A 27,671-nucleotide genomic window follows, 5' to 3' on the forward strand; every position below is an offset into this window, starting at 1 on the left:
TTATACTTTCATAAACATATATTTATCATCAAAATTCAATTAAACTTGTATTTTTAAAATTAAAATCTATTATTTTTATACTTTCATAAACATATATTTATTATATAAATTCAAATAAACTTTAAAATAAAAATCTATTATTTTTATACTTTCATAAACATATATTTATTATATAAATTCAATTAAACCTGTATTTTTAAAATTAAAATCTATTATTTTTATACTTTCATAAACATATATTTATTATATAAATTCAATTAAACCTGTATTTTTAAAATTAAAATCTATTATTTTTATACTTTCATAAACATATATTTATTATATAAATTCAAATAAACTTTAAAATAAAAATCTATTATTTTTATACTTTCATAAACATATATTTATTATATAAATTCAATTAAACCTGTATTTTTAAAATTAAAATCTATTATTTTTATACTTTCATAAACATATATTTATTATATAAATTCAAATAAACTTTAAAATAAAAATCTATTATTTTTATACTTTCATAAACATATATTTATTATATAAATTCAATTAAACCTGTATTTTTAAAATTAAAATCTATTATTTTTATACTTTCATAAACATATATTTATTATATAAATTCAATTAAACCTGTATTTTTAAAATTAAAATCTATTATTTTTATACTTTCATAAACATATATTTATTATATAAATTCAAATAAACTTTAAAATAAAAATCCATTATTTTTATACTTTCATAAACATATATTTATTATATAAATTCAATTAAACCTGTATTTTTAAAATTAAAATCTATTATTTTTATACTTTCATAAACATATATTTATTATATAAATTCAATTAAACCTGTATTTTTAAAATTAAAATCTATTATTTTTATACTTTCATAAACATATATTTATTATATAAATTCAATTAAACCTGTATTTTTAAAATTAAAATCTATTATTTTTATACTTTCATAAACATATATTTATTATATAAATTCAAATAAACTTTAAAATAAAAATCTATTATTTTTATACTTTCATAAACATATATTTATTATATAAATTCAATTAAACCTGTATTTTTAAAATTATAATCTATTATTTTTATACTTTCATAAACATATATTTATTATATAAATTCAATTAAACCTGTATTTTTAAAATTAAAATCTATTATTTTTATACTTTCATAAACATATATTTATTATATAAATTCAAATAAACTTTAAAATAAAAATCTATTATTTTTATACTTTCATAAACATATATTTATTATATAAATTCAATTAAACCTGTATTTTTAAAATTAAAATCTATTATTTTTATACTTTCATAAACATATATTTATTATATAAATTCAAATAAACTTTAAAATAAAAATCTATTATTTTTATACTTTCATAAACATATATTTATTATATAAATTCAATTAAACCTGTATTTTTAAAATTAAAATCTATTATTTTTATACTTTCATAAACATATATTTATTATATAAATTCAATTAAACCTGTATTTTTAAAATTAAAATCTATTATTTTTATACTTTCATAAACATATATTTATTATATAAATTCAAATAAACTTTAAAATAAAAATCTATTATTTTTATACTTTCATAAACATATATTTATTATATAAATTCAATTAAACCTGTATTTTTAAAATTAAAATCTATTATTTTTATACTTTCATAAACATATATTTATTATATAAATTCAATTAAACCTGTATTTTTAAAATTAAAATCTATTATTTTTATACTTTCATAAACATATATTTATTATATAAATTCAAATAAACTTTAAAATAAAAATCTATTATTTTTATACTTTCATAAACATATATTTATTATATAAATTCAATTAAACCTGTATTTTTAAAATTAAAATCTATTATTTTTATACTTTCATAAACATATATTTATTATCAAAATTCAATTAAACCTGTATTTTTAAAATTAAAATCTATTATTTTTATACTTTCATAAACATATATTTATTATATAAATTCAATTAAACTTTAAAATAAAAATCTATTATTTTTATACTTTCATAAACATATATTTATTATATAAATTCAATTAAACCTGTATTTTTAAAATTAAAATCTATTATTTTTATACTTTCATAAACATATATTTATTATATAAATTCAATTAAACCTGTATTTTTAAAATTAAAATCTATTATTTTTATACTTTCATAAACATATATTTATTATATAAATTCAAATAAACTTTAAAATAAAAATCTATTATTTTTATACTTTCATAAACATATATTTATTATATAAATTCAATTAAACCTGTATTTTTAAAATTAAAATCTATTATTTTTATACTTTCATAAACATATATTTATTATATAAATTCAATTAAACCTGTATTTTTAAAATTAAAATCTATTATTTTTATACTTTCATAAACATATATTTATTATATAAATTCAAATAAACTTTAAAATAAAAATCTATTATTTTTATACTTTCATAAACATATATTTATTATATAAATTCAATTAAACCTGTATTTTTAAAATTAAAATCTATTATTTTTATACTTTCATAAACATATATTTATTATATAAATTCAATTAAACCTGTATTTTTAAAATTAAAATCTATTATTTTTATACTTTCATAAACATATATTTATTATATAAATTCAAATAAACTTTAAAATTAAAATCTATTATTTTTATACTTTCATAAACATATATTTATTATATAAATTCAATTAAACCTGTATTTTTAAAATTATAATCTATTATTTTTATACTTTCATAAACATATATTTATTATATAAATTCAATTAAACCTGTATTTTTAAAATTAAAATCTATTATTTTTATACTTTCATAAACATATATTTATTATATAAATTCAAATAAACTTTAAAATTAAAATCTATTATTTTTATACTTTCATAAACATATATTTATTATATAAATTCAATTAAACCTGTATTTTTAAAATTAAAATCTATTATTTTTATACTTTCATAAACATATATTTATTATATAAATTCAAATAAACTTTAAAATAAAAATCTATTATTTTTATACTTTCATAAACATATATTTATTATATAAATTCAATTAAACTTGTATTTTTAAAATTAAAATCTATTATTTTTATACTTTCATAAACATATATTTATTATATAAATTTAAGTAAACTTGTATTTTTAAAATTAAAATCTATTATTTTCATAATTTCATAAACATATATTTATTATCTAAATTCAAGTAAACTTGTATTTTTAAAATTAAAATCTATTATTTTTATACTTCATAAACATATATTTATTATATAAATTTAATTAAACCTGTATTTTTAAAATTAAAATCTATTATTTTTATACTTTCATAAACATATATTTATTATATAAATTCAAATAAACTTTAACATAAAAGTCCATTATTTTTATACTTTCATAAACATATATTTATTATATAAATTCAATTAAACCTGTATTTTTAAAATTAAAATCTATTATTTTTATACTTTCATAAACATATATTTATTATATAAATTCAAATAAACTTTAAAATAAAAATCTATTATTTTTATACTTTCATAAACATATATTTATTATATAAATTCAATTAAACCTGTATTTTTAAAATTAAAATCTATTATTTTTATACTTTCATAAACATATATTTATTATCAAAATTCAATTAAACCTGTATTTTTAAAATTAAAATCTATTATTTTTATACTTTCATAAACATATATTTATTATATAAATTCAAATAAACTTTAAAATAAAAATCTATTATTTTTATACTTTCATAAACATATATTTATTATATAAATTCAATTAAACCTGTATTTTTAAAATTAAAATCTATTATTTTTATACTTTCATAAACATATATTTATTATATAAATTCAATTAAACCTGTATTTTTAAAATTAAAATCTATTATTTTTATACTTTCATAAACATATATTTATTATATAAATTCAAATAAACTTTAAAATAAAAATCTATTATTTTTATACTTTCATAAACATATATTTATTATATAAATTCAATTAAACCTGTATTTTTAAAATTAAAATCTATTATTTTTATACTTTCATAAACATATATTTATTATCAAAATTCAATTAAACCTGTATTTTTAAAATTAAAATCTATTATTTTTATACTTTCATAAACATATATTTATTATATAAATTCAATTAAACTTTAAAATAAAAATCTATTATTTTTATACTTTCATAAACATATATTTATTATATAAATTCAATTAAACCTGTATTTTTAAAATTAAAATCTATTATTTTTATACTTTCATAAACATATATTTATTATATAAATTCAATTAAACCTGTATTTTTAAAATTAAAATCTATTATTTTTATACTTTCATAAACATATATTTATTATATAAATTCAAATAAACTTTAAAATAAAAATCTATTATTTTTATACTTTCATAAACATATATTTATTATATAAATTCAATTAAACCTGTATTTTTAAAATTAAAATCTATTATTTTTATACTTTCATAAACATATATTTATTATATAAATTCAATTAAACCTGTATTTTTAAAATTAAAATCTATTATTTTTATACTTTCATAAACATATATTTATTATATAAATTCAAATAAACTTTAAAATAAAAATCTATTATTTTTATACTTTCATAAACATATATTTATTATATAAATTCAATTAAACCTGTATTTTTAAAATTAAAATCTATTATTTTTATACTTTCATAAACATATATTTATTATATAAATTCAATTAAACCTGTATTTTTAAAATTAAAATCTATTATTTTTATACTTTCATAAACATATATTTATTATATAAATTCAAATAAACTTTAAAATTAAAATCTATTATTTTTATACTTTCATAAATATATATTTTATATATAAATTCAATTAAACCTGTATTTTTAAAATTAAAATCTATTATTTTTATACTTTCATAAACATATATTTATTATATAAATTCAAATAAACTTTAAAATAAAAATCTATTATTTTTATACTTTCATAAACATATATTTATTATATAAATTCAATTAAACCTGTATTTTTAAAATTAAAATCTATTATTTTTATACTTTCATAAACATATATTTATTATATAAATTCAAATAAACTTTAAAATAAAAATCTATTATTTTTATACTTTCATAAACATATATTTATTATATAAATTCAATTAAACCTGTATTTTTAAAATTAAAATCTATTATTTTTATACTTTCATAAACATATATTTATTATATAAATTCAATTAAACCTGTATTTTTAAAATTAAAATCTATTATTTTCATAATTTCATAAACATATATTTATTATCTAAATTCAAGTAAACTTGTATTTTTAAAATTAAAATCTATTATTTTTATACTTTCATAAACATATATTTATTATATAAATTTAATTAAACTTGTATTTTTAAAATTAAAATCTATTATTTTTATACTTTCATAAACATATATTTATTATATAAATTTAAGTAAACTTGTATTTTTAAAATTAAAATCAATTATTTTCATAATTTCATAAACATATATTTATTATCTAAATTCAATTAAACTTGTATTTTTAAAATTAAAATCTATTATTTTTATAATTTCATGAACATATATTTATTATCTAAATTCAAGTAAACTTGTATTTTTAAAATTAAAATCTATTATTTTTATAATTTCATGAACATATATTTATTATCTAAATTCAAGTAAACTTGTATTTTTAAAATTAAAATCTATTATTTTTATAATTTCATGAACATATATTTTTTATATAAATTCAAGTAAACTTGTATTTTTAAAATCAAAATCTATTATTTTTATGATTTCATAAACATTTTTTATAAAATTTCAAATAAAATAAAAACTTTTGTATTATTTGTTAATAAAAGTGCAAATAAAGACTAATTGTGTATTATTTTTATCTGTAGAATTTTGTTAATTTTTATTGTATATTTTTCAATAATGTCCTTTCCTAATATTTTATTTCAATAAATCGCTTCACAATGGAAATCCTGAAGAACAATAAAAGTAAAGAAACTTATTTGCCTTGTCACTGCTTCTGGTAGCACTACACCAGAAGTTTGGAAGCATAATTAGCGCAGTAGAGATCCCTAGGTGTAAGAAAGCCTTCTACTCCAATAGTTTCTTCCCCAGAACTGCTAGACTTTGGAACTCCCTTCCAGGATTCTGCTTTCCCAACTATACTGACATGCAGAAGTTCAAGTGTAATGTGAACAGACATCTGACTATTCATCTCCCTTCATAATGCCGCTGCAACTTATGTCCCCGATAGTAGCCCCCTGCTTCAAAGTGGCACTGCGCTTTGTTTGGAGTGAAAATTGAATAAAAAATTTTTTTTACTTTATTTTTGATATTTTTGTTGATTCAAGGGTGAAAGTGGGAGTTAGGGACTTGCAGCAAACTAGCAATTAGGAAATACATAGAATGACTACAACCAAGAACATTAAATATTGTTTCTACCTTTTCTCGGTCAATGTCAGTGAATGTGTAGTTCGTTGTTGAAGCATTTTGTATGATGGCTCCGTGCGCATTGCCATCGATAACCAGCCATGAAAAACCAGGGGCTTTCACACCTTGCAGTTCTCCATTATGAAGACCTATCTGAAAACAAAACAAGCAAATTGAAAACTTTGACAAATTAGCCAAAAATCGTATTTGAAAAATTACATAAATTGATCAAGTACTTTTATTTCGATAAAGAAAATAATTTTTAGACAAATTTAAGCTTTTTCAATGTTCACTCCTTCCCATGTTAAGAATGGCTATCTAAAATCTTGCAAGTTTGAATAATTTTGAATTATTTCCCTTGTTTCTTGAGCTTGCTTTTTTAAAATGGCATCGCGAGACAGATGTTCCTCGGTTAGCCATAAAATTTGATTTTCTTATTTAAAAATAAATTACTTGATCAATTTATGTGATTTTTTTGCGTATAATATAGTATCTTTACATCAAAGGTACATACATCAGAAAGATATTTCTTTATTACTTTTTTTCCCTACGGGATGGAGGGGGGGGGGAGTAAATTATTGACTTTTCTTTCGTATAAGTTAAGTTCTTCATTCTATACAAATACGAATTCGGATTTAATGGATCAAATTTCAGATTCTTATAACAATCTATATATCTATAAAAGTGAAAGTGTCTGTCTGTGTACATTTCCCTACACAATAGCTCTGTCAATTTTCAGTCTACAGACTCGAAATTTGATATACAGGGTATTGAGATTTGGGAAAATCTTTGTAATCCGTTTTCGGCCAGAAACTTGGCTGTTAAGGGGTAAAAGTTCAATGATTTGAGCTTTGAGAACACTACCAAAGTATATGGGTATAAACAGTTGAAATTTTAGATATAGGTTGCTTGAACATGGATCTAACTTAATAATTTGATTTGAGCCCAAAACAATAAATGTTAAGGGGTCATAATAGGGGTCAAAGTTTTTAAAAATTTGATCTCTGCGGTCTCTACCAAATTACTCAGACAATTTCTGGTTTAAACATTTGAAATTTTACATAAAAGGTATTCAGAGATAGGGCAAGCTTTTTAATCGGTTTGGGTCGAAAACTTGAGCTACAAATATATAAATGTATGTATGTATGTATGTTTGCCTAAAACTTTTGACAGAGGCGACGGATTTTCACAAGATCAGTTTCATTTTGAAGCTTGACCCTTCAGATGACAAATTAACTAAAAACATTAATTTCTCCACCCTCAATTGGACACTTTTCTACAGGGAGGGGTTGCTTTTTTTCGCTGATATTTTCGAAAGTCATCCCCTATTTTCGATTGTCATGCCTTAATTTAAACCTACGTCACTTCTGGTTTGGCGGTGGTCATAACAGAAAAGACGTCACGTTTTTTTTCTCATTCTTTTCCTCCTTCGCGGTACGGGTGTGAGCCTGCCTTCCTACTACCACTTTTTTTTTTTGCTCAACACACACCTCCAATCACCCGGGAAACGCCGGGCACCCATGCTAGTTGCAAATATTTTCTCTTGCTTTATTCATTTTTGCATCAGTGTTAGATGGCTATATTATACTTAATAGTAATACTTTTAAATATTTCGTAATTTAAAGCAAACTGAATATATTAATACTAAAAGGAAATAACTTTATACCCAAAAATTATCCCCCTTGACACTTTTGGAGCAGAGTTATCAGCCCCTGATTTAGATCAGACACTAATAGGGGAAAATATGGTTCTTGTCAAAAATTCCCCCTATATTAAAACAATATTAAAATATTAAAATAAAAGAAAATCTGTATTATGTATGTACCCATGGTGAAACGACAATATCATATTTCAGAAATCATTCACCCATATATGAAGTATTGTTCCCATATCTGAACAGACTTGTCAAGCAGCAAAATTCCACCTCTTCATTGTTGAGATCCCTAGATGCTAGAAACCTTCCACTCTAATAGATTTTCCCTCAGACTGCTAGACTTTGAAATATAATATAAATAAACATCTTGCTCCTCAACTCCCTACATAATTCCCATGTAGACATGGTCCTAAATAGCAATATGTTTTGTTTGGGATGAACAAGAAGAAAAAAAAATTTATGCTATAACCTTTGTTTCATAACATAACCCAGTCCATGGAGGTTAACAACACACATGCACTATACCAGCAAGATGAGAAAAAATGTTTTTGCGTTGAGTGAAGTATTGATTTGTTAAATTACGTTTTCTAAATTAAGTTATTAAATAGGGGGCAACTAAGAGGCACTCTCTTGGATTACTTACCCGTAGTCTGTGGAAACGGACAATGCTTCCAATTTTCACTGGTGGCAAGGCAGCCTCATCTCTTGCAAATAACACGCACGTCAGCTTGTTATTGCCGCAGAAAGAAGGATCGATTATACTGATTACTTGTCGGTAATCTGAAATTGAAAATTGCAAACAAGCATAACGAGAAAAGGGCGGCAACAGACAGAGAAAGAGAAAAAGTGCGAGAAAGTGCGATGCCATTTCTGTGGTGCATATTAATGGACATATAAAAATTAGATTTAACATCAGTGCTCTAAACGTTTCCAGAGTAAATGTGGTATTCTGGTGATTAATCCTATTAATCCCTAAATGTGCATTGAATGGATACCATAATACTTAGTTCGCTGCACCTTATCATAACAAAGGTCCATACAAAATTTCAGCCAGATCGATACTATAGTTTCTGAGAAAAAGTGGAACAGATAGACAGACAAATTAAAAGAAATATAACGTAGAACATTCTTTATAAGATGACGTAGCAATTTTTAAAAAATCCAACAAAAGATTGTTTTTAAATTGTTGATAATATGAAGTCATATACTACATAATTACGTTCTTGTTAGATCGCCAAAGTTAAGCAACGCTGAACATGGTTAGTACTAAAATGGATGATCATTTGGGAATTCCAGGTACTGTATGTGCTCTCTTCTTGCCACTGGATTCTAGCAATGCCGATTCAGAGGAGGTGTGGTTGGAAATTGCGCACCCCTTGCCTCACAATTACAAGTACAGCTACCCTTACAGGGGGTATCCATTGTCTCTGGAGACTGAACGGAGGCATCATATCACAATATGAGGTCTTATTTTTTTCGTAAATTGACATTTCTTCTTCTCTCTTTCACCGTATCTTGTGTATGTTTATCTCCGTCCAATGGCGGAAAGATGTGACAAGGTCGGGAAAGAGGGATTTGAGAAACCATCATCCTAGAGGAAGAGCACTAAGGCCTGCCAAAAATGCCTGCCCCCCCTCCCCCGATATTCTTCAGTCAGGGCACCTCACGCAATTAGCAATAAACTAACCTCTTCTCAAAGTCTGGGAAGGTGGGCCTCTTACAATTGCACATGACCAGAATCATACTTCAGTCAACAGAGAGAAGCAATTTCGAGGCCAAGTGAAAACCCCAGCTGGGTCTTTAAAAAAAAAATTTAAAAAAAAAAGCATAAAATCTTGGTACTCCTGCAGTATTTTACCCACCGATTTCACGATCTTAGCTGAGCGTTGACGAACGCTTTCGGCGTTAACGCCGACGAAAGCCGAGAATTCGGAGCTACGGTGCAAGAACGCTAAAAGTATGTGAATAGCAACAACATTACAAGGAAAAGATATTACACACACACAACAAAATGGATAAAATTAATACAAAATATTTGGATAAAATAAATCACAAACACTTACCGTAAGTTTTTTTAAAGTAAAATAAATTTATTTTGTTGAATATTTTTTTTTTTGGTTCATTTTGTTTTCCGATAGCTTTTTTTTTTTTTGGGGGGGGGGGGTAAGCAACAGTAATAAACACTTCAATGTTTTTTTTTTGTTTGTTTTTAACAAAACGTTATTAAACAGTAACAACAATGTTTTTTTTTTTTTGTTTTTTTTCAGTAATGTTTGTAAGGGGGGGGGGGGACAACAATTACTGTTTATCTTTAGTTCCGACTGGAAGATTTTCTACTGACTGTAGAGGCAAAGTAGGGAGCAAAGGGTTTTCAGAGGATGTGGAAAGAAGCTCCTTCCCAACCGGGTAGCCTTCCGCGATTTGATATCACTAAATTAAATAGCTGAAATGAAAGGCTGTGTATTTTTACTTTGAACAATAAAATAACTGAAATGAAACGCTATGTGTGTAATTTCAATGAAAATTATTCGTCTGCTGCGCGTTTGTTTGAAGCGCCCTGATTGGCTGATAGAGTATCGTACCGCTCGCCATGTTCCGGCGTTTTCCGACGGATGTCGATCAACGCTCAGCTAAGATCGTGAAATCGGTGGGTAAAATACTGCAGGAGTACCAAAATCTTTCATAGAATATACAGGGCTCTACATTGCGAGTGAAACAGTCGCATTTGTGAGTGATTTTTCAAAGTGGCGACTAGAAATAATGAAACGCTTATCTTTTGGCGACTGTATTTCTTTCACTGACAATTTTCAAAAGCTCACTACTGTGTAAAAAATATCTTTTCAACTTTTTTTTTTTAATAAAATGAACAAAAATAAAAGTTTAATAGAACAATATACTCTTTTTTTTTTTGTACGAAGGCTGTTTAAAAAAAAACATCTGAAGAAATTAGAATGTTTATACCTTCAAGTATCAACATAAAATTTGTTGTATATTTAGAATTACACTTATTAAAAAGATATGGAAAAACATTTATGTACATAATCGTCACAGAACAAAGATGTTATATTCCAAAAATCATATGGGTTTGGCTACTAACTTTTCTGTTTGGCTAGTAAACGAAAGTATTTAGTTGTCAAAGGTCAACTAAAGATAAATTTGTCCATAGATATAGAACATTGTTGATAAGATGCCATAGCAGGTTGAAAAATTTCAGAGAAATATTTATTGTTATTAAAGTGTTGATGATGTGAGCTTGTTTTTTTTTCATAGACTGAAGTTCCTTCCTCTGTTAGACTTTTCTTCATGCCATAAAACATAGCAACATATTGATGTATAGGATCATTAACATGTTATTAAATTGATCGAAAAATTAAAAACCTGTTCCTCGTGTTTTCTGGGGTAGTTTCAAGAATTTGACAACACCATAAACATCAACGATAGTTTCAGGCAAGAGATCTTTCAGTTGCAGGTAACAATATCGACGAGTCTGCTGCAAAAGAAAAAAAAACTAATAATTAGTCGAATTAACAATGGAAAAACGAAAAAGATATAATAATTAGTAAAATTGAAAATGGAAAAGCGAAAAAAAAAAATAATTAGTAAAATTGAAAATGGAAAAGCGAAAAAAAAAAATAATTAGTAAAATTAAAAATGGAAAAGCGAAAAAAAAAATAATTAGCCAAATTAAAAATGGAAAAGCGAAAAAAAAAATAATTAGCCAAATTAAAAATGGAAAAGCGAAAAAAAAATAATTAGCCAAATTAAAAATGGAAAAGCGAAAAAAAAATAATTAGCCAAATTAAAAATGGAAAAGCGAAAAAAAAATAATTAGCCAAATTAAAAATGGAAAAGCGAAAAAAAAATAATTAGCCAAATTAAAAATGGAAAAGCGAAAAAAAAATAATTAGCCAAATTAAAAATGGAAAAGCGAAAAAAAAAATAATTAGCCAAATTAAAAATGGAAAAGCGAAAAAAAAAATAATTAGTAAAATTAAAAATGGAAAAGCGAAAAAACAAGAATTAGTCAAATTAAAAATGGAAAAGCGAAAAAAAAAGAATTAGTAAAATTAAAAATGGAAAAGCAAAAAAAAAAAATAATTAGTCGAATTAAAAATCGAAAAGCGAAAACAAAAATAATTAGCCAAATTAAAAATGGAAAAGCGAAAAAAAAAATAATTAGCCAAATTAAAAATGGAAAAGCGAAAAAAAAAAATAATTAGCCAAATTAAAAATGGAAAAGCGAAAAAAAAATAATTAGTCGAATTAAAAATGGAAAAGCAAAAAAAAAAAAATAATTAGTCGAATTAAAAATGGAAAAATGAAAAAAATTGAAAATGGAAAAGCAAAAAAAAAAATAAATTTTTTTAAACAGTTTTTGGTACTCCTCAAATAGATTAAAAATGGAAAAACGAAAAAAAAAAAATAATTAGCCAAATTAAAAATGGAAAAAAAAAAAAAAAAAAAAAAATTAGCCAAGCCAAATTAAACATGGAAAAACGAAAAAAAAAAATAATTAGTAAAATTAAAAATGGAAAAGCGAAAAAAAATAATAATTAGCCAAATAAAAAATGGAAAAACAAAAAAAAAAAATAATTAGTAAAATTAAAAATGGAAAAACGAAAAAAAAAAATAATTAGTCAAATTAAAAATGGAAAAGCGAAAAAAAAAATAATTAGTCAAATTAAAAATGGAAAAGCGAAAAAAAAAATAATTAGTCAAATTAAAAATGGAAAAGCGAAAAAAAAATAATTAGCCAAATTAAAAATGGAAAAACGAAAAAAAAAATAATTAGTCAAATTAAAAATGGAAAAACGAAAAAAAAAATAATATGCCAAATTAAAAATGGAAAAGCGAAAAAAAAAATAATTAGCCAAATTAAAAATGGAAAAACGAAAAAAAAATAATTAGTCAAATTAAAAATGGAAAAGCGAAAAAAAAAAATAATTAGTAAAATTAAAAATGGAAAAACGAAAAAAAAAATAATTAGCCAAATTAAAAATGGAAAAACGAAAAAAAAAAATAATATGCCAAATTAAAAATGGAAAAACGAAAAAAAAAATAATTAGCCAAATTAAACATGGAAAAACGAAAAAAAAATAATTAGTCAAATTAAAAATGGAAAAACGAAAAAAAAAATAATTAGTAAAATTAAAAATGGAAAAACGAAAAAAAAAAAAAAATTAGTAAAATCAAAAATGGAAAAAAAAAAAAATAATTAGCCAAATTAAAAATGGAAAAGCGAAAAAAAAAAAATTAGTCAAATTAAAAATGGAAAAGCGAAAAAAAAAACATTAGTCAAATTAAAAATGGAAAAGCGAAAAAAAAAAATAATTAGTCCAATTAAAAATGGAAAAACGAAAAAAAAAAAATAATTAGTCCAATTAAAAATGGAAAAACGAAAAAAAAAAAAATAATTAGTCAAATTAAAAATGGAAAAACGAAAAAAAAATAATAATTAGCCCAATTAAAAATGGAAAAACGAAAAAAAAAATAATTAGTCAAATTAAAAATGGAAAAACGAAAAAAAAAAATAATATGCCAAATTAAAAATGGAAAAACGAAAAAAAAAATAATTAGCCAAATTAAAAATGGAAAAACGAAAAAATAATAATTAGCCAAATAAAAAATGGAAAAACGAAAAAAAAAAATAATTAGTCAAATTAAAAATGGAAAAACGAAAAAAAAAAAAATTAGTAAAATTAAAAATGGAAAAACGAAAAAAAAAATAATTAGTAAAATAAAAAATGGAAAAACGAAAAAAAAAGATAATTAGTCAAATTAAAAATGGAAAAACGAAAAAAAAATAATTAGTCAAATTAAAAATAGAAAAACGAAAAAAAAAAGAATTAGTCAAATTAAAAATGGAAAAACGAAAAAAAAAAATATAATTAGTCAAATTAAAAATGGAAAAACGAAAAAAAAAAATAATTAGTAAAATTAAAAATGGAAAAACGAAAAAAAAAATAATTAGTAAAATTAAAAATGGAAAAACGAAAAAAAAAATAATTAGTAAAATTAAAAATGGAAAAACGAAAAAAAAAATAATTAGTCAAATTAAAAATGGAAAAACGAAAAAAAAAAATAATTAGTCAAATTAAAAATGGAAAAACGAAAAAAAAAAAAATTAGTAAAATTAAAAATGGAAAAACGAAAAAAAAAATAATTAGTAAAATAAAAAATGGAAAAACGAAAAAAAAAGATAATTAGTCAAATTAAAAATGGAAAAACGAAAAAAAAATAATTAGTCAAATTAAAAATAGAAAAACGAAAAAAAAAAGAATTAGTCAAATTAAAAATGGAAAAACGAAAAAAAAAATATAATTAGTCAAATTAAAAATGGAAAAACGAAAAAAAAAAATAATTAGTAAAATTAAAAATGGAAAAACGAAAAAAAAAATAATTAGTAAAATTAAAAATGGAAAAACGAAAAAAAAAATAATTAGTAAAATTAAAAATGGAAAAACGAAAAAAAAAATAATTAGTCAAATTAAAAATGGAAAAACGAAAAAAAAAAATAATTAGTCAAATTAAAAATGGAAAAACGAAAAAAAAAAAAATTAGTAAAATTAAAAATGGAAAAACGAAAAAAAAAATAATTAGTAAAATAAAAAATGGAAAAACGAAAAAAAAAGATAATTAGTCAAATTAAAAATGGAAAAACGAAAAAAAAATAATTAGTCAAATTAAAAATAGAAAAACGAAAAAAAAAAGAATTAGTCAAATTAAAAATGGAAAAACGAAAAAAAAAATATAATTAGTCAAATTAAAAATGGAAAAACGAAAAAAAAAAATAATTAGTAAAATTAAAAATGGAAAAACGAAAAAAAAAATAATTAGTAAAATTAAAAATGGAAAAACGAAAAAAAAAATAATTAGTCAAATTAAAAATGGAAAAACGAAAAAAAAAATAATTAGTCAAATTAAAAATGGAAAAGCGAAAAAAAAAAAACAATTAGTAAAATTAAAAATGGAAAAACGAAAAAAAAAATAATTAGTAAAATTAAAAATGGAAAAACGAAAAAAAAAAATAATTAGTCAAATTAAAAATGGAAAAACGAAAAAAAAAAATAATTAGTCAAATTAAAAATGGAAAAACGAAAAAAAAAAAATAATTAGTAAAATTAAAAATGGAAAAACGAAAAAAAAAAAATAATTAGTCAAATTAAAAATGGAAAAACGAAAAAAAAAAATAATTAGTCAAATTAAAAATGGAAAAACGAAAAAAAAAATAATTAGTAAAATTAAAAATGGAAAAACGAAAAAAAAAATAATTAGTAAAATAAAAAATGGAAAAACGAAAAAAAAAATAATTAGTCAAATTAAAAATGGAAAAACGAAAAAAAAAATAATTAATCAAATTAAAAATGGAAAAACGAAAAAAAAAGAAGATAATTAGTCAAATTAAAAATGGAAAAACGAAAAAAAAATAATTAGTCAAATTAAAAATGGAAAAACGAAAAAAAAAAAGAATTAGTCAATTTAAAAATTTAAAAACGAAAAAAAAAAAATAATTAGTAAAATTAAAAATGGAAAAACGAAAAAAAAAAATAATTAGTCAAATTAAAAATGGAAAAACGAAAAAAAAAAGAATTAGTCAAATTAAAAATGGAAAAACGAAAAAAAAAGATAATTAGTCAAATTAAAAATGGAAAAACGAAAAAAAAAGATAATTAGTCAAATTAAAAATGGAAAAACGAAAAAAAAAAGAATTAGTCAAATTAAAAATGGAAAAACGAAAAAAAAAATAATTAGTCAAATTAAAAATGGAAAAACGAAAAAAAAAAAAGATAATTAGTCAAATTAAAAATGGAAAAACGAAAAAAAAATAGTCAAATTAAAAATGGAAAAGCGAAAAAAAAAATAATTAGTCAAATTAAAAATGGAAAAACGAAAAAAAAAAAAGATAATTAGTCAAATTAAAAATGGAAAAACGAAAAAAAAAAAAATAAGTAGTCAAATTAAAAATGGAAAAACGAAAAAAAAATGATAATTAGTCAAATTAAAAATGGAAAAACGAAAAAAAAAAAGAATTAGTCAAATTAAAAATGGAAAAACGAAAAAAAAAATAATTAGTCAAATTAAAAATGGAAAAACGAAAAAAAAAAAGATAATTAGTCAAATTAAAAATGGAAAAACGAAAAAAAAAAAGATAATTAGTCAAATTAAAAATGGAAAAACGAAAAAAAAAAATAATTAGTCAAATTAAAAATGGAAAAGCGAAAAAAAAAAGAATTAGTAAAACTAAAAATGGAATAACGAAAAAAAAAAAAATTAGTCAAATTGAAAATCAAAAAAAAAAAAAAAAAAAATTTAACCAGTTTTTGGTACTCCTCGAACAGATTGGATCCAAGACAGATAAAAAGGACACATGATAAATAAAGAAACTGAAGATATTTACATCTGATTGTTTGTCCAAGGTCATTTTAAATCTGGATGTAAGTTATCTTTTCGCAAGTCTTTCAAGTGAGTAAAAGCACAAACAGAGAATGCCAAGTTTTTTCAGTACTTGTCCAAAACATCACAAAATGAAACAAAACATCACAAAATGAAAATATTGAAAAAAATGCTATATTGTACATATCCTTTATAGAACAATGTTCTCCGAAAAAAAATTCACTTAATTTGATCAAGTATTTTTTTTACAGCGAAAACACAATTTATTATGATACCGATCAAAAGGTAGCCATGTTTCAATTTTTTGGGAAGACAAGCTATCATTTAACATGGGGAAGGGGATGTCGACGCTTTAGCCTGAGTTATCTCCCCGTGGCATGTTCTAAAAATTCAAACATGGTTACCTTGAGTGCGCTGTCATAAAAACATGTTTTTCCGCTGTAAAAAAACAAAAAAAAAACTACAAATTAAAATTAAGTGAAATTTTTTTTTAGAACTTCAGTCCAAAACAGGTATGTGCAACATTTTTTTTTTTTTTCAATATTTTCATTTTTTAATGTCTTCATTAAACTGTACAATGGATTCTTCAGATTACCATTCTTATCTTGAGTATTATTTTCACGTTTTGGTCGATGTAATCTCTGACGTAATTTTGACAAGATACACCTGAAGACGGTCGGAGATTACATCGACAGAAACGCAAAAATAAACACTCAAGATGAGAACAGTAGTCTGAAGAATCCAAACAATGCGAACCATCAGAATGGTTTTTAAAATTGCATTTTTTTTCAAAGCTGATGCATATATGGAGAAAACTTACAAGTTTTTTTGTTTGGTTACTGGCAGCATCAAACTGAGGCCATGTTTTCTGAGAGGCATTCTTTGCACTCAACGTTTGAGGCCTACTTGACGAATGTGCGGGTTGTGAGCTCTTCTGGCTTGCCATAATCAAGAATTAAAAAGAAGCAGATTATCTGAAAGTATATAATAAAAAAAAAGTCTCAAATTTCTTCTTACAAACAAAAGCAAGAAATAAAATGAGAAACAAATATTTGTACATTTAACTAGGTCATGGTTATGTTCTTGGTCCTTGGAGGACATCTTTTCAGATTAAAATAATTTTTATGATTAATTGTTATCTCATATCCAGCGCTTCAGAAGCAGATAACCATAATGTATAACTTAAGTGCCTGGTTTCTAATTTTAAAAATTGGAGTCCAGAGAGTTAAGAGTTACAATTTCTGTTACAATTGACCTTCGACCTTCAAGGATGAAAATCATTTTTGGGAATGGATGAAGATGGGTTCTTATTCTTTCGAGAAGTAATTTGGTGTAGATCTTAGCTGCCATCACTGCATAGATGGGAGGTGACGTGATCAAGTAGTAAATGACATGGACTGACAACCACTCCACAAAAATTACTCACTTAGGATGTTGGCAACCTTCACGTGGCCACTTCCATTAGTAGCTGATGTCTTTCTAGAAAGAATTCTGATTAGAGAAATATCGAGGAAACTAATAACAATAGAATCTTTGGATTCATACTAGTGGTGGGACGATTAATCAGAATTGGAATTGTTAATCGTAAGAATCGTGTATCGGAATTGGAATCCCATCGTTAAAAAATACCTTAGATTTACGATTCTCTAATATTTTTAAGTTGAACTGTTTGTTTGAAGTGAGATTAATGCTATCAAAAATTTATGATAAAAACGTCATAGAACTTTTCATAACAAATTTAATATGATGTACAAAAATTTTATTGCCTACTTTAAAAGTAATCTTTATTTATCTTAATGAATTTTGAAATTTCTCGGAATCTTTTTCTTTCTTTAATTCTTTGAATTAAAAAAAAATTTTTATTTTTAACTTAACTTGCTTTTATATTTCACCATTTCGTTTTTTAGTAATAAATACTTCTCTATATTAAAAACCGAACTTGTGTCTAACTCTGCCCTCGTGGGGAGGCAAGTAAATAGGAAGTAATATGGCGACTGAAAAAACCTTTTTCGACCACCATAAAAACATTACAATACATTTAAACCCTGAAGAATTTCCGCCATGCGCACTTGTTGTTCTAAGTTAACTAGGCACTACTTGTGTTTCAAAATTTAAAAAAAAAAAAAAAAAAAAAAAAAAAAAAAAAAATTTAAATATTTAAAATAGTAAAAACACTAAAGCTTTGTTCGTTTTGGATTGGAGGTTTCAGGCGCCCCTATTATCCCAAAGAACCAGCTATGTAAATACTTTGCAATATTTTTCAATAATTATTTTTAAAAAAAATTCTTTACAATCAATTTTTGGAACTCTTGACTCTTTTGTCTCCCAATTTTTGGTCTGCTAAAATTTTAATCACGTAATTACGGTGTAGCGTCAATGAAATAAACCATTTAGTGAAGTGTCGTTTGTTATGGATTTAGTTGAATACGATATTAAAAATCACTTTATTGGTACTTATGCACTTATGTCACCAGGCTAGCGTGTGTTTTGTAACTATTCTGTACTTTCACCTAACAAATTCATAAACAAAAAAGATATAGTAAAACTTGAATTTATATATATATATATATATATATATATATATATATATATATATATATATATATACTAGCGGGGGGTACCTGCCGTTGCCCGGGTGTTTAGAGGTGTGTGCTCTGGCGGAGGGGGGGGGGTAATCAAAACATCAGAATAAGTGAAGTAAATATTTTTAAATATTAAATATTTTATATAAAAAAATGTTAAAAATTAAAAAAATCGAAAAAAAAACTACTTACGTAAGGCAAACGGACGATGTTAAATGTAAAAATCGGAAAAACAAAAAAAGAAAATGCGACTGTAGATGGAAAAAGAAAACAGAAAAACGAACATTAAAACTACTTTAAAAAATCTGAAAAGTAACAACAAAAAAAACATAGAACGTGAAAAATGGCTTAAATAACCTCGTTTCAATATTAAACCTTTAAAAATTGAAAAAAAAAAAAAAAGAAAAAGACATCTCACACCATAATTCGAACTCACAACCTTTAGATAACGAGGCCACGCTCTAATGAACTGAGCTAAGACGATGTTGACAAAATTAGGTTGTTTTTTTAAATATTTAAACTAAATCATGTTCCAACGTCATTTGCGCATGCGTAGAAGCGAACTTGTCATGAGAGGACGGTTTTTGCTGACCCCTCCCTGTAGAAAACTGATGATTTTAGGGTGAAGGAATTAATGTTTTTGGCCAATTTTTCGATATTTGTCGAGTGAAGGATCAAGCTTTAAAATGATACCAATCACGTGAAAATCCGTGACCTGTGTCCAAAGTTTTTGCGAGACATACAAACACACATACAAATATACATACACACATTTTCGCTTTTATATATATAGATATTTTTGGAGGGGGGTTGACTTAGCGAAATAAAGGATCGTTTGAATAAATTCATGATTTAAATTTGTTTTCAGTTACGTGCATTTATGTTACTGCAGGTGTATTGTAACTATTCTGTACTTTCACTTAACAATTTGATAAACAATAAGATATTGTAAAACTTGAAAATACTATTTAAAAAATAGCACGGTAACATAAGTGCATAAGCACCACTTTATTTTACATATTTCTCTTCCAAAGGACCGTTTGAATAAATTGATTTAAATTTAAAGCGTTGAGTAATTATTTCTAAAAAAAATAAGTAAAAAATAATGAGCCATGTAGGTAGAAAAGAAACTTTTATTAACATATTTTTATTGTATTTTTTTTGACACTTTTGGTTGTTTACCTCTTTGCAATATATCAATTCAATTCAAATAAAACAACCCCCGACAAATTCAAGTTTTACGATATCTTTTTGTGTATGAATTTGTTAGGTGAAAGTACAGAATACTTACAAAACACACCAGCCTGGTAACATAAGTGCATAAGTACCAATAAAGTTATTTTTAATATCGTATTCAGCTAAATCCATAACAAACAGCACTTGGTTTATTTTATTGACGCTACATCATAATCACGTATGCGGCACTTCCATTTCTCGTTCTCTTTCAGTGAAGGAGAAATCCTTCACGACTGAGACAATTTTTATTTTTGTATCTTTTCTCCACGTTAAAAAACGACCCTGGTGTCTAACTCTGTCCCGTGGGGAGGCATTGTAAATAGGTACATCATAATCACGTGATTAAAATTTTAGCAGGCAAAATATTTGGAGACAAAAGAGTCAAGAGTTCCCAATTTTTTTATTCAAAATTAAGAAATTATTTTCTAAAATATTTTGTTTATATATGTTTGCGTTTTGTTTTTAAGTAAAATTAAGAAATTAATTTTAAAAATGTTGTTTATATCCGTCTTCATTCAAAAGGGTTACTTTTCGGTAGCTTCACCGGTTGTTAACCTAAATTTTCCGAATGTCAGAACGAGGCTCGTATGAGGGACCTACTTATCTAAGCTTCACTGATTTTTGTTATTATGATTTTTTTTTTTGCCGGGGTTTATGTAATTATTAAAAGGAAAACTGGTGAAAGTCAAGATGGAATCCACGCTATTTTTAAATATTATTTTCAAGTTTAATTAAAGTTTTACAATACCCTTTTCTTCTTATTGTTTTTGTATTCTTTTGTTATTTTTATTTATTCATTTATTTATAGCCTCCCATCTCCATGTTAAGAATGGCTTTCTAAATAATGTCATTATTTCAGCACGGCTCAATAAGTGCATGAGTACCTTTTATTTTCTTGAATAAAATAAAAACTACTCGACGAGAACACTACTGTTTTTGTTTTAATAATTATTTTTTCATCAAAAAATAAAAATTTCAATTGTTCAAAACCTGTTTTTTTCCAAAGCTTATTGAGATTTTTTTTAATTACCATATTTTTCATGAACATGCTCTAAAAATGTTTCAAAATTATCTAATATTTTTTCATGTTATAAGCCTCTCTATACATGGCCTCATCGACATGAGACGATTTCATTTCTCCTACTGATCCCGATATGTATTTTAGTCTTCTTTTAATACAAGTAGTCTTCAATATTGTTGGTGCAAACACCAGTAAGCGGATCCACAAAATTTGTTTATAGTCCCGTGAACATAATTAAACTTGAAAATAATATTTTAAAAATAATGCAGATTCCATTTTGACTTTCATCAATTTTCCTGTTAATAATTATATAAACTCCAACAAAAAGAAAAATATCCATGGGTGAGGCCCCGTGTTTTGACAAGCTTCTGGGTTTGAAATTTACTCCTGATCTGAAATGGAACACATTCAAGTCTGTTGCCAAGGTCGCTGGAAAGATGGTGGGATCCTTCTACCGCTCCAGAAGATATCTCACTACTGATGCAATTATCTACCTATATAAAAGCCAAGTACGTCCAAGGATGGAATACTGTTGCCATATCTGGGCAGGAGCTGCTAAAAACGGCCTATCCTGCCTTGACAGAGTACAAAATAGACTTTGTGGCTTAGTGGGGGATGCCCTTTTCTCTACCCTGCAACCTCTCTCACAGAAGAGACGTTGAGAGCCTGTCCTTGTTTTATCGTTATTTCCATGGCAAATGCTCGTCTGAACTTCAATCTCTGGTTCCCCCTCGCCAATCTTTCACGAAAAGCACCCGTCTAGCTGAATCCACTGTGAAAAATTTCCCCCACTCTATATCTGTGCCTAAATCACAACGCGGATTCCATGAACAAAGCTTCTTTCTTAGAACTGCACGCCTGTGGAACTCTGTTCCGTCTGCCTGCTTGCCTCCGGACTACAACTTGGATGTCTTCAAGTCCAATGTAAACAAATTCCTAATGAACCGCCCGCTTAAGTAAACACTTCAGCAACTCTCCTCACTAACGTAATGTACTTGCAATAACCCTTATCCCTGAGTGGCTTCCGGGCCTTGACAAGTGGTGATCACTTTGTAAAAAAAAAAAAAAAAAAAAAAAAAAAAAAAAACAACAAACAAAAAAAAAAAAACAGATAAAATCATAACAAAAATCATGCGCAAATTTCAAGCCAAAATAAATAATAAAAAAACTAGGTCACACACGCAAAAATTCTTTCCTGGTAAAAGTAATAAGTTCTCCCTCAGTCGAACAACGTACAACATCGAGCCGAGACGATGCGTATTTCGCTACAGGGGTAGCATTCGTGTACCTTCGCTCTTTTTCTTTATATTTTTATAGATAATTTGTTGAATTAATCATGGCTTTTTCTTTATATTTTTTAATATATAAAATATTTTGTTGAATTAATCATGACTTTTTCTTTATATTTTTTAAAATATAAAATATTTTGTTGAATTAATCATGACTTTTTCTTTATATTTTTAATATATAAAATAACTCCTGAAATTGATTGTTATTGATTTCATGGTGCATGCTTAATTCATGGTTAAAATATTTGTTTTGACTTTTATCTTCAATGAAAGAAATTTTACGAAAAAAATCAAATCATTTTTGAAATTCCCTTAATTGTATTTCAACTTTTTTGCTGTACCAAATTTTTTCGTTACACAAAAAATTTTGATTATATAATGGTATATTTCAAAACAACAATCCCATCGGAATCGTACTTGGTATCGAAATCGTTAATCAACATTTTCCTGGAATCGGAAAAAATTTAAGAATCGTCCCCCACACTAATTCATACCATATGATGATGATGATGACTACATAGATTATTCCACCATTATATGTTGTTTCAGTTCATGCTTATCCGTTTCACCTCTGCATTGTATTGCCTTCTATAAATTACTTATATACACATTAAACAATGCTTCTGCTGCAGATTAACGCAGTCAGCATATTGCTGAATTATCTGAGCCAGAAGATTATTATTATTATTATCGTGTAGATTGTATAAGATTTGTTTTAAAGAGAAAAATGCAATTCAAGGATAAATATTGTTAAATGACGTTTTAGGAATTTAACTTGACTAGATTCTATAAACAACTAGCATGGGTGCCCGGCGTTGCCCGGGTGTTTGGAGATGTATGTTGAGCAAAAAAAAAAAAAAAAAGAAAAAAAAAGGTCAATTTTTTTAACTTTGACCCCTATTATGACCCCTTAACATTTATTGTTTTGGGCTTAAATCAAGTTATTAAGTTAGATCCATGTCCAAGGAACCTATATATAAATTTCAAGTGATTAGACCCAAAATTAGTGGAGGAGTTTGGTAGAATTCTCAAAGGTCAAATCGTTGAACTTTGACCCCTTAATCACCAAATTTCTGGCCGAAAACTGATCACATAGATTTCCCTAAATCTTAGTACCCTGTATATCAAATTTCGAGTCTGTAGACTAAAAATTGACAGAGTTATTGCATAGGGGAATGTAGACACACAGACACGTTCATCTTATGGATATATAGATAACAAGAAAGAATTTTAAAATTCCCAGTTTTCTGATTCCCAATTCCGATTAATCGTTCCCAATACTATTGGCATGTATCATTTATTGTTACTGAATACCAAATTATTGGCGCGCGTCGGTTCCACTGATGTTTAAATGTAAATATATTTGTTGCCTCTGCTTTCATAAAAGAACACACCTGATTTAACTGTAATATGTTTGACACGGACCACTTCCACAGAGCACGTTTCAAGATGAAGTAGTCTAATTGCCTAAAGTTCAAAATAAAGTTAAATGACATTTTAGGAATTTAACTTGACAATAAGAAGGAATTTTAGATAAATAAAAGCAAATGTTTTAATAAAAAGGAATGTCGTGGACATAAACATAATCAGTTTTAAAACCTCTACCCTATGCGACGAAGGCCATCAACTCCCCGTATTTCCTCCTATAACAAACAAAACTCTATGCAACATACAAATATCTATACGTAAGATCGCCAAGCTAATCAAGAAACTTGATTCCAGTAAAGCAACTGGCCCTGACGGCATTCCAATTATAGTGCTGAAAAAGATTCAACCGGAACTTGCTCCCATACTTACAAAACTGTTTAAGCATCGCCTTAAGGAGAAGTACTTCCCAACACCCTGGAAAACCTCATCAGTATGCCCTGTATTTAACTTCTCCCTCTCAGTACAGACCAGTAAGTCTCCTGTGTGTCATGAGTAAGCTGCTGGAATCCATATTAAATAAAGAAGTAGTCAACCACCTCAGCAGAAATAACCTTCTTAGTGACATGCAATATGGTTTCCGTTCTGCCAAATCTACAGCAGATGTGCTAACGGTTATATCTCATAGGATTAGTGAATCTCTTGACAAAGGTTTCCTCTCTCTGGCAATGGCTCTTAACATATCAAAAGCCTTCGACAAGGTATGGCATAAGGGCCTACTTCACAAGATTTCCAGCTACGGTATAGCTGGAGATGTTTTCTCAATCATTAAATTATTTCATTCATAAGAGTAGTGGTTGATGGGCAGAAATCAGAGGCCCTCAGTATTAATGCCAGAGTCCCTCAGGGGTCAATCCTGGGCCCAACTCTCTTCCTGATCTACATCAATGATCTCCCAAAACACATATTTAAATCATTCGTTGACATCTATGTTGATGACACGACCATCTATGGCAACACATCAAAGGCTGTAAATGACTGTTCTCTCTGATTCTCTCTCCTCTGATCTTGAGCGCATGGTATAGTGGGGGAAGAGGTGGCTGGTTACTTTTAATGCATCTAAAACCAAATTCCTATCTTTACATCATCAACACTCTGATCCCCATCTTGTATCAACTGAAATGGATGGCTCTCGTCTAGCAGAAGCCCCAAGTTTTGATAAGCTTCTGGGCTTGACCTTTACTCCTGATCTGAAATGGAACACATACATCAAGTCTGTTGCCAAGGTCGCTGGAAAAATGGTAGGATCCTTCTACCACTCCAGAAGATATCTAATTGCTGATGCAATTCTCTATCTATATAAAAGCCAAGTACATCCAAGGATGGAGTACTGCTGCCACATCTGGGCAGGAGCTGCTAAAAACAGCCTATTCTGCCTTGACAGAGTACAAAATAGGCTTCGTGGCTTAATGTGGGATACCATTTTCCCTTCCCTGCAACCTCTCTCCCACAGGAGAGACGTTGCGAGCCTGTCTTTGTTTTATCGCTACTTCCATGGCAAGTGCTCGTCTGAGCGCCAATCCCTGGTCCTCCCTTGCCAATCTTTCATGAAAAACACCCATCTAACTGAAACCACTGTCAAAAATTTTCCGCACTCTTTATCTGTGCCAAAACCAAAACGTAGATTTCATGAACAAAACTTCTTTCTTAGAAGTGCACGCCTGTGGAACTCTGTTCTGTTTGCCTGTTTCCCACCTGACTACAACTTAGATGTCTTCAAGTCCAACATAAACAAATTCATGATGAACCGTACCCGTAAGTAAGACACTTTATCAAATCTCAACACTAACGTACTGTACACGCAATAACCCTTATCACCGAGTGGCTTCCGGGCCTTGATAAGCGGTGACCACCTTGTAAAAAAAAAAAAAAAAACCCTAGATATAAAAACAATAAAATTGGGCCAGAGGAAATGTGACTGATAAGTAGGGCTAGGACAACAGAATATTCTTTTTGTTGTTTTGACTCTCGTGTGTATATCTTATATGTTTTTACATACAATGTTAGATTCTCAGTTAATTAACTGTGTCTGTGTCAGATGTATACTCAAAAGTCAAAAAAGGTGATGAAAATATTCTGTTGCCCTAACCCTACTAATAAGTCACCTAATAGGTCTTTGTATGATGTAAGAGGGAAACAAAAATTTGCAACAGGAATAAATGTAAATGTAGAAAAACAATTTAGTTGTCTGAGTTGTCGGAGTAGAAAATGACTTACATTTTCAGAAGTGCATTTGGCACAATACAGCAATGATTCCAACTAAAAAGGTATGTCCTTCCTTTGTCTGGGCAAGTAGACTATGGTGCTATTTGTCCCGTTTGTTGAAGTGTTGTTGAAGGTATCTTTTTTTTTTTTTTTTTTTTTTTTACAAGGGTGTCACCACTTATCAAGGCCCAGAGGCCACTCGAGGATAAGGGTTAATAGGTATACATTAGTCATTGTGATTTTAGCATAGTAAACAGTGGGAATTTTGAAACTTGGATTACTTAGGGGGACGATTCAATTAGAACTTGTTCACATTGGACATTTTCTTTTTTTTTTTTTCATAGGTATCAACTCATTATCAAGGCCAAGAGGCCACTCAAGGATAAGGGTTAAAGAGTGTACAGTAGAAATTGGACAATATAATAATCATTAGTAATGAAAATGTTAAATTTGTTAACTTATATGGAACGGCTCATCAAGAACTTATTTATGTTAGACTTGAAGACAACCATATTGTAGTAATTGTCTATATCTGTTTATGTGTTAAAAATGTACACACACAACAAACATTACATAGACGACTATATAACATGTTTACGGGTTGGTCCCCTCGTTTATACATACCTGTTTTATATACACTCGCTATACACTCCTTCATGTCATACAGAAGCCCCCAACAATATTAAACTTCAAGCAAACTACATTAAGTACTTATCTATAATATAAATCTGACTTGTATGTTTAAATGTATGTACGTATGTATGTCTGCCTAAAACTATTGAATATTTCCACTATTTTTTTTTTTTGCTAAACACACACTTCCGGGCACTCAAGCTAGTCTATAATATAAATCTCACCTGTCTGTTTAAATGTATGTATGTATGTTTGTATGTCTGCCTAATGCTTTCAACAGACGCGACGGATTTTCAAGAGATCAGTATTGTTTTGAAGCTCGATCCTTCATACGACAAATATCGAAAAATTGGCTGAAAACATTAATTCCTGGGCACTTTTCTACAGGATCGCTTTTTTTGCTGATATTTTCGAAAGTTATCCCCTCTTTACGATTGACTAGCCTTAATTTAAACCTTCGCCACTTCTGGTTTGGTGATGGACCCAATGGCAAAGATGTCACTTTCTTTTTTCACATTCTTTTACTCCTTCGCGGTACAGGTTCGAGCCTGCCTGCCTACTACCACTATTTTTCTTTTTTTTTGCTTAACACACATCTTTGGGCAACGCTGGCCACTCATGCTAGTCTATGATATAAATCTCACCTGTCTGTTTAAATGTATGTATGTATGTTTGTATGTCTGCCTAAGATCGGTATTGTTTTGGAACTCACCCATCAAACGACAAATATTGAAATATTGGTTGAAAACATTAATT

General features: G+C 25.9%; 1 protein-coding gene across 9 annotated transcripts in view; it reads right to left on the reverse strand.

Annotated features, from left to right (window-relative positions):
• LOC145240008 (protection of telomeres protein 1-like) overlaps nt 1–27,671 on the reverse strand; it is a 96,127-nt gene that overhangs the window by 39,510 nt on the left and 28,946 nt on the right. For 8 of the 9 annotated variants that reach the window (XM_080103613.1, XM_080103612.1, XM_080103608.1 and 5 more), the window contains 4 exons: nt 17,345–17,498; nt 11,509–11,620; nt 8,774–8,910; nt 6,489–6,629 (listed from right to left, as the gene is read on the reverse strand). In XM_080103613.1, coding sequence (XP_079959739.1) covers nt 6,489–6,629; nt 8,774–8,910; nt 11,509–11,620; nt 17,345–17,470 — 516 coding nt within the window. In that variant the 5' untranslated portion in view covers nt 17,471–17,498. Of the gene's footprint in view, nt 1–6,488; nt 6,630–8,773; nt 8,911–11,508; nt 11,621–17,344; nt 17,499–26,294; nt 26,318–27,671 lie in introns of those variants that run through there. The other variant, XM_080103610.1, reaches the window with a different exon arrangement.

This window comes from Euprymna scolopes, chromosome 19, assembly GCF_053919585.1.
Source record: "Euprymna scolopes isolate OS-2025 chromosome 19, ASM5391958v1, whole genome shotgun sequence".
Classification (NCBI taxonomy): domain Eukaryota; kingdom Metazoa; phylum Mollusca; class Cephalopoda; order Sepiida; family Sepiolidae; genus Euprymna; species Euprymna scolopes.